Source organism: Carcharhinus amblyrhynchos, chromosome 12 (assembly GCF_965287045.1).
Source record: "Carcharhinus amblyrhynchos chromosome 12, sCarAmb.v2.hapA, whole genome shotgun sequence".
In the NCBI taxonomy this organism is placed as follows: domain Eukaryota; kingdom Metazoa; phylum Chordata; class Chondrichthyes; order Carcharhiniformes; family Carcharhinidae; genus Carcharhinus; species Carcharhinus amblyrhynchos.
In genome coordinates this window covers 3,190,979-3,199,557 of record NC_137335.1, presented here as the reverse complement: position 1 = coordinate 3,199,557, position 8,579 = coordinate 3,190,979, and the positions used below count along the sequence as shown (strand labels likewise).

Here is an 8,579-nt window from a genome sequence, read left to right as displayed (position 1 = left end):
AAAAAACTCGGGAATAGCCCCAAACTCGGGAATCAGTCGCAAACAAACTCAGCAATAGCCCTAAATTCGGGAAATCAATCCCCCCAAACTCGGGAATCTGTCCCAAATAAACTCTGGAATAGCCCCAAACTCGAGAATCAATCCCTGCAAACTGGGAAATAAATCCCCCCTCTCCATTTCCAACATTCTGCCATCCAGGGAGCGTCGTGTTCAACCCAAAGGATTTCTTACTCCCCTCCACCCGGTGAGAGAGGAGGGTGGGGGGGATATCAGCACTGGGCAGACATTAAAGAACGGGATTCCCCAAAACAAGCTCCGTCAGCATGACAAAAATAATTTTTATTTTTTTTATATTCAGATTTCAGGACGCACACAGTTAAAGAAAAAACTACAACAATTGACTCCGTTATGTTACAATCCAAACCGCTTCGATCAGAACTCTAAGACTCGGGTGTGCGATTGTAATCTTTTCAGCTTCCTTGATAGAAAAAAAATGCTATCCACAAGCATCTGTTTAGAACCACAATAATAGGCATTAGCTCATCGCATTTTAGTAAATTTTATGCATGCCAACTCATACCAAACTGCTACTTTTACCAAAAAAATTTGCAATAATACATTTAATTATTTCCAGTCCTTTTTTTTGCACAAAAAAAGAGAATTGTATCTATTTACAAGGTTTACACAAATTCTTGATAAACGAAATGGAAATGCACGCAGAAGGGAAGAGGGATTAAGATTCTTTTTTGTGTTTGTTCTGGTCTGAGAAGTGGGGGGGGGGGGGGAATAAAAAGAAAACATATTTGTAGCCAAAACAAAATGTCTTCAATCGGGTCCATGGATATCTGTGTTTTGTTCAGTTGCACCAAATATTATTTGTGTTGCATGCCGGGCATTGTGGAGAGGAGCACTCAATAGCCTCTGATGTGACAGTTGAGGGGTTTTTTTTTAGGTGGTGGATGGGGGGGGGAAATGGAACCTCTGCCTCCCCCCCTCCTCAAGACACTGCCTGCAACAGCTGATTAATTGTGGTTGATGGCTGCAGTGTTCCCATCCTCCCCAATTTACATCAGCTGAAGCCCAATTGAAATATGGTGAGTGAGTGACTTGGACATGCAAATTCGCCCCCTAGGCTAGAGAGGCCCGCCTGGCTCAAATTCTGGCGTTGGCAATCTTCTGCCCGAAGAACGGTGGTCGCAGCGTTGTGTGTGGCTTTTGTTTCCCAACCGAAAAATATCCTGATCATAACAGCTTCCAGTCACTTGAAGGGCAATTGTAAGGCTGTGTTTTTTTTGCACTAAGAAGGAGGACTGGGGAACAACACACATAGTGTGGAAGAAAGTTTACATATTTTTTTTAAATCTATAAGAAAACAACATATTATAGGGACAGTACAATCCAATGTACAAGTTAAAATCAGAGCAGTCTTCTTTCTTTTATCGTCCCATGTGATTCTACAATAGCACTGAACAGAATTTCTTGTCCCCAGGAGTTGATTCTCACACGACGCGTGTCCTGATCTCAGGATCCCTGTGAAAAGATGTCAGATTGTGGTTGGTCCACAGTTGATGTGAGGAACACAGCTCCCGTTTCACTGCTTAAGAATCAGTGTCCGAAACTCAGGTCACCATTCCGGATGCAATTTCCCATTCGGCTACTGGGCATGGATGTCCATCACTTGTCCTCCCATTGTTGGGTCTCCCGGGTTAAGCATTGTAGGGCTGGATGCTGACATTGGCATCCCAGGGTGGGGTGGTGGTCCCCCATGCATCATCATTGCTGGGTGGTGAGGGTGTCCAGGAATGTAGGAATGCATGGGAGGTCCATGTCGTAATTGGGCGGGATGAGGGGGCATCTGGGGAGGGGTGTAGCTTGGCTGTCCCATGCTCATGGCCATTGGACCACCCTGCGATACATAGTCCCCTGGCATACCTTGCAATCCTGCAAAAAAGCACACGGGAGCTTTTAGTGAAACAACGGAGGCAACCTCAGAATCTACTTAGAACATATAAACCTATCCAGTCAAAGGTGGGAGTTATGCAAAACTGTAACTGCTTAAATAAAAAAAAAATCTTGTTCAATGTATCATACCGACACATTTGGTCCACTGTGTTTTGCAGAACAATGGGAAGTTTAGACCAACGATTGAATAATAGTCTTAAAAAAAACTTTCAGAAGTTTAAAAGGAAAAAAAAATATGGTCATGCAAAGAGTAAATGTTGACTGAGTGTAACATTCGGAATGTGTCCCACCGTTTGAAATGAGTCCCTCATTATTGCGGGAAAAGTTTAGCCCAAACTTGGCGTGATGCAATTAGAAAGAAATTTCTAATTGCACTGTCCCACTGGAGAGAACTGGAACGACATACCCCCTGTTGTTCGAAGACCATGGGGTCGCCGCAACTTAAGCGAAACCTTAATCAGCAATCACTTTTATTACTGAAAATGGAAAAGGTTTGGAGCAAAAGAAGTGGTGGGGGCTGGGGGAGGCAATCATGACCTTGTTAAAAAAAAGGTCAAAAAACTTTTGCTTGGTAATTGGAGGGTGGATTTCCTAACAAAAAAAAAGCCTCCAAGGATGGAGGGGGTGGTGGGGGGGTGGGGGGGGGGGCAGAGAGGGAGGGAGGAAGACTTGGTCACTAAGCATGGTTACTAAACCATACCTGTGAGGCGGCCGGGCACATAGAGAAGCAAATCAATAATGTTCATTAATTAAATCTTTCTCTGTGATCACTAATGTCTGAAAAGCAAGAATTTGAATTCGGGCCACCCTTGGCTGAGTTTGGGATGGAAACAAAAAGAAAAATGGGGAGGGAGAGGGGGGAGGTGGGGTGGCGGTTTAAAACAATGAGCCTCCTGCTCTCCTTAGGCCCGCTACCTTCTGCATGGGTTGCCACGGTTGATGGAAATTGACAGGTGTATTGTTCCTAAGAGCTATAAGCTCTATAATCATTGGGGGTGGAACGCACAGTGCTCTCGCTAAGTAGGTTCAATTGGCTTTGCTTCTGAGTAATATGGCGCTGTGACGACTACAAACACCTTGGATTCAGGTCTCTAAAGCTGTACAGCAAACGGCTGCTTAATCTACCCTTAAGGAACAATTGCCAACTAATGAAAATTGCTTATAAAATATACTGTACCCACTGCTCCATAATCAAATAAGCCGATAATATTTTTGTAATAACCTATTAATTTAATTGGTCATGAAGCATATAATACATCATTTAAATTTAATTGACCCTAGAAACTAAGAAACAATATTTAAATTAGCCAAGCTAGAAATTTCCATGCTGAGGTAATAAGTCTGTTGCCTTCCTGAGCTCAATGGAATTTTTTTTTACAGCTAATTGTCACACTGATCTTTGATTCCAGGCAGAATCTAGAATTCACTTGGCCTTCAGATCCTCTCAAAACAAAAAAATATAGTGTGCTAACACATGAGAGGAACAGAGTTACTGGAAAGAAGCAGAAGGCACCCTCAATTAATGCCAATCTTCAGGGAGAAGTGGGGGGGGGGGGGGGGTTGCAGAATTGCAGTAAAGAGATGATGCCTTTTTTTATATATTTAATGTGTCACTGTTGATTGGTGTGTTTGGGTGTTTGAATGGAACAGAGCACTCCAGGAATCTACACACACACACACACACACACACACACACACACTCACAAAATGGTTGGTTTAATTAAAAAAAAGAGAAGAATAACTCTCATTTATCATGAAGGGCAAGGGCAGTAAAAAGCAGAGAGCTCACAAGGCTTCGCTTTTACCCGGACCAAGCATTCAGGATTGCATTAATGATCTCTATTTTTGTATCCTCGAAAAGTCAAGTCCATTTGTCACACTGCACGTGATGGCATACTTAATTTGGATGTGTGCAATTAGTCTGAGCCGAACTCCTTACGCCCGCTGCACCCTCCTCCATTCTGCCTGGCATCTCCTGATTTTTTTTTTAAAATTAATTTCCCCCAAAAAAAAATAAAAAAAGAAAAATGCTTTGTTAGTTTAAAACAAAAATGATAAATTGGGGCCCTAATTGAATGTGTAGGGATTTGTCTTAATTCAAATTATGTTGAATGCTCCTGGTTTGCTTGGCTGTTGGAACGTTGTCCGATTGCCTTTTTGGTGTCTCCCAGGATAGTGTATAAATGTAACTCATGCATCAACTGTGGATAGACAGATTTATGACACTTTGGGGACATGCTCTTTCCTCTCCTTGCATTGCTGCAGACTGCTTACATTTTGCCAATCAGTCTGTTGCTATAGCGACACACTCCCCCCCTCTGGCTGGTTCTTGTTTGTGTCATGTGGTCCTCTCTGCATTACTGTGCACAGTTCCACATAACAGCATTAGACACAAATGTTACCCCTACGTGTCGATAGATATGTGTGTGTATGTGCGTGCGGGCGTGTGCATATATAAACACATATCTACCTATAGCTGTACGTGCGTGTTTTCATAAGTTTTATGTCACCGGTGGTGAATTCAAGCATTCATGGGTAAGAGAAAAAAAGAAAACAGCCCAAGAATAGTTTGGAAAAGAGTGAATGAAGCATGAAGTTATGGGCGGGAACAGCAGAAAAAAAATGGATGAAGAGGGAAAAAAAAATTTCTCCTAGAACAAGATGTAAAAACAAAGACCCTATTTGTACTTACTTCCCCCTTGCTTTGCGATTGGTAAACTAGATGGAGGTTACATGTAGTGCCATTGCCCTTCCATACCCATATTCATGCCCATTCCACTCATAGGTCCTAGAAAGGAGATAAAAATCCAAGAAGATTCCAGAAAATGAGCAAAGTCAAAAAAAAACAGATAGTGCCAAATAAGACCCTTTCTTTCTCTCTCTCTTAAACACCAGGATCTGAGGGTCAAGCAGGGGTAATGGGCTTCTACAACAAGAGAAACCGGTTTTCCCCCTTTTTTTTAAATCATTAGGTGCATAGAAGACAGGCAAGGCAAGGCAGGCAGCTAAAGTGCAGCAAAAGATGAGGGTGATAATCTTGATAAGCACTCTGAATTTTTGTGTGAATGAGGATGTAAACACTGGTGAGCATGGAATATGGGGAACAAAAATACACATATACACCTCTTACCAGGGGGCCTGATTCCCATATGCTGCTGGCCATCCATCACAAAGCCTCCCATTGGCTGACCGTCTGGGTTGTAGGGCGCACCTTGGCTCACTGAGAATTAAACACAAGTCTGGATATCATTTTCTGCCGATAATGCCCTGATCTGAGTCAAACTCTGGGACATGTTTGTCTGCAGAGGTTCCATAATACAAAGCATATGAACAGAATTTCAACTCGCTGACTCATTTTTCACAAAGCCATCTCTTAAAAAAAAGTATATATATATATGTTCGCCCGACTGACGTAATCTGGCCAAAAGTATTAGCCCCTGTGCGCTTTCTTTCACTTCAAAATGTGAAACTAATTGCTCCTTGGTAGAGGCCCCGGATATTTATATCATTCAAACAGAGGGAAGGTTACTGAACCAGTTTTGCTTTGGTTATTTATGGGGGTAGCTTGTTGGCATTACACTGTGTACAGATTGAGCACTGAGTAGGTTCTGAAGATGGTGCCACTAAAAAGTATGGAAGGTCTAAGGCTAATTTAGACTATTCTTCTGTGGCAGAGTAATTGTCAATTGATTTGTGATTAGGCACCGCTGTCTCTCTCCAGTTTTTCTTCGGACAATATATTTTGTAACATCCTGTCTTTGGGAGCCATAAGGGAACCTTGTGCTCACCAGCACCCTGGAACGCTTTGCTTTCTCCACTTGGAAAATCTGACACAAAGGGCTGGATTTTCCACTTGCCCCAATGTCGGAAAATCCCGCTTGAGGTCACCGGATTTTTCCATGGCCCATGTCTCACCCACTACGGTTCCCGTGGTGGGTGGGGTGAGAAAATTCCACCCAGAATTTTTGATTTGATTTAATATTATCACATGTATAGGAATACAGTGAAAAGTATTGTTTCTTGCACTTTATACAGACAAAGCATACCATTCATAGAGTACATAGGGAAGAAGGAAAAGGAGGATATGGAATGTAATGTTACAGTCATTGCTAGGGTGTAGCAAAATATTAATTTAATATATGGTAGGTCCATTCATAAGTTTGATGGCAGCAGGGAAGAAGCTGCTCTTGAGTCAGTTGATACGTGACCTCAGACTTGTGTAGCTTTGTCCCGACAGAAGAAGGTGGAAGAGAGAATGTCCGGGGGTTATGCTGGCTGATTAATGTAACATCAGCCCTGGAAAGTTTCTGCCGCTGCCCATCTGTCCCCCTGCACTCCAGTAAAATTAAAAGGAAAGTACCCTTTCTGTCCAGCAATGACTCCAGCAGTGGGTGTGTGGTTGCTTTTCGAAACTTTCCATGGAATTATTCAAGGTTACATCACACAGACAGGACACACTCTCTGCTTGTATTAGCTCTTGGAGAGCCAGTCAATTAATTCCATTTCCTTGCACTATCCCCACAGCCCTGAACATTTTCACTTCAAATCTTTACCCAATTGCCTTTTGAAAGTTATTGCTGAGTCTGCTTCCACCGTCCTTTCAGACAGCGCCTTCCATGTCACAAAAAAAGCTCTCCCTGGAAACTCCTTAAATCTGCTTCCGCTGGTTACTGAAAATGGGGATAAGGCGGGAAAGTGGAATTATACGGTGGCACAGTGGTTAGCACTGCTGCCTCACATTGCCAGGGGCCCGGGTTCGATTCTTGGCTTGGGTCACTGTCTGTGTGCAGTTTGCATTTTTTTTTTAATTCATTTGTGAGACATGGGTGTTGTTGGCTGGCCAGCATTTATTATCCATTCTTAGTTGCCCTTGAACTGAGTGGCTTGTTAGGCCATTTCAGAGGGGCAGTTGAGAGTCAACCACATTGCTATGGCTCTGGAGTCACATGTAGGCCAAACTAGGCAGATTTCCTTCCCTAAGGGACATTAGTGAACCAGATGGGTTTTTCTGACAATTGACTAATAGAACATAGAACACTACAGCACAAACAGGCCCTTCGGCCCACGAGTTGCGCCGATCACATCAACACCTATCTATAACCCCCAATCCCATAAAACCTCATATACTCATCCAGAAGTCTTTTAAAAGACCCCAGCGAGTTCGCCTCCACCACCACTGATGGCAGCCGATTCCACTCACTCACCACCCTCTGAGTGAAAAACTTACCCCTAACATCACTTCTGTACTTTCCTCCCCGCACCTTAAATCTGTGTCCTCTCGTTTCATGATCATCAGTAGATTTTTAATTCCAGATATTTTTTATTGAATGTTCTCCCTGCGTCTGCGTGGGTTTCTTCTGGGTGCTCCAGTTTCCTCCCACAGTCCAACGATGTGCAGGTGAGGTGGATTGGCCATGCTAAATTGTCCCTTTGTATCCCAAGATGGGAGTATTAGCAAGGTAAATATAAGGGGCTATGGGGAAAGGCCTGGGTAAGATGCTCTATCGGAGAGTTGGTGCAGACTCGATGGGCTGCATGGCCTCCTTCTGCACTGTAGAGATTCTATGATCAGTAGCACTGCAGACTCAATGGGCTGAATGGCCTGTTTCTGCCCCTATATCTTCTGATCTCCTGCCACTGGAAACAGTTCCCCTTCAATTATACTCATCAAGCCCTCCCCATAATTTTGAAGCTATCTAACCAATCTCTCCTTAACCTTCTTCCCCTAAGGAGGACAATCCCAGCTTCTCCACAGAACTGAAGTCCCTCTTCCTGGGACTATTTTAGTAAACCTCTTTTGTGTCCCCTACAAGGCCTTGTGAGTTATAAAGATCTTGTGGAACTTCTTTGTTGTTGTCCTCAATCTTTATTTGAATATAATCTTAAAGCAAGATCATTCTTGTCTGGTTTGTTCCATCTTCGCTGGGCACACAACGGTTAAAAATAATACCAAAAGCTAAAAAGCAGGTTGGACAGAGACAGTGGAGAAACATGCCAAAAATCTACAATAACAATGGTTTTAAAACACCATCATACTTATTTTCAAACACAAGCTCATTTAGAAAGGGCAGAGGAAGTCTTTCGCTGTGTAACCGAATCAGAAACATGATTAGAAAGAAGATGATTCTTTAGTTACACACACACCCGGTGGAGGAAGTCTGCAGACATTCTGTCCCAGTTTCAAAATGTCCGTCTATTAAAATCTTTCAGCTAGAGAATTCCACTCTATGGCGTTCCAAGGCCTCGGGTTAAAATTAGTGCCATTTTAGACAGAGGGTGCTTGAACGGTTTCTCCATTAGATGGTTACAGTGGAGGTCACGGCCAGAGCTCAAGGCAAAATGACACAACATCACCTCTTAAATATCACCACAGCCATCCTGCTAATTCGCAGTGGAGTGGGAGTTAGGCACAAAACAAAAATTACCCCCGCAATGTGATTAAGCATTTGCGGATGTAATATATAGCCTTGTTTTTACCGTTTGGGGTCTGGTTTCCTCTCTGTGCTGGCCTTCTTAGACTATCCATCTTCTATGGTTGAGAAGGCTGGCTAGTGCCCTTACTCACAATGCTTCATTGACATCATTCTTGAGTTAGCTGTGCAGAGATGTATGACATT

The 8,579-nt window shown here is 43.1% G+C and overlaps 1 protein-coding gene across 4 annotated transcripts in view; it reads right to left on the bottom strand.

Annotated features, from left to right (window-relative positions):
* Positions 1-314: 314 nt before the first annotated feature.
* LOC145350738 (homeobox protein Meis1) overlaps positions 315-8,579 on the bottom strand; it is a 227,484-nt gene continuing 219,219 nt past the window's right edge. For 2 of the 4 annotated variants that reach the window (XM_080199986.1, XM_080199987.1), the window contains 3 exons: positions 5,093-5,182; positions 4,655-4,750; positions 1,825-1,941 (listed from right to left, as the gene is read on the bottom strand). In XM_080199986.1, the coding sequence (XP_080056112.1) occupies positions 4,692-4,750; positions 5,093-5,182 (149 nt within the window). In that variant the 3' untranslated portion in view covers positions 1,825-1,941; positions 4,655-4,691. Of the gene's footprint in view, positions 1,942-4,654; positions 4,751-5,092; positions 5,183-8,579 lie in introns of all 4 variants that reach the window. The other 2 variants (XM_080199984.1, XM_080199985.1) reach the window with 1 other exon arrangement.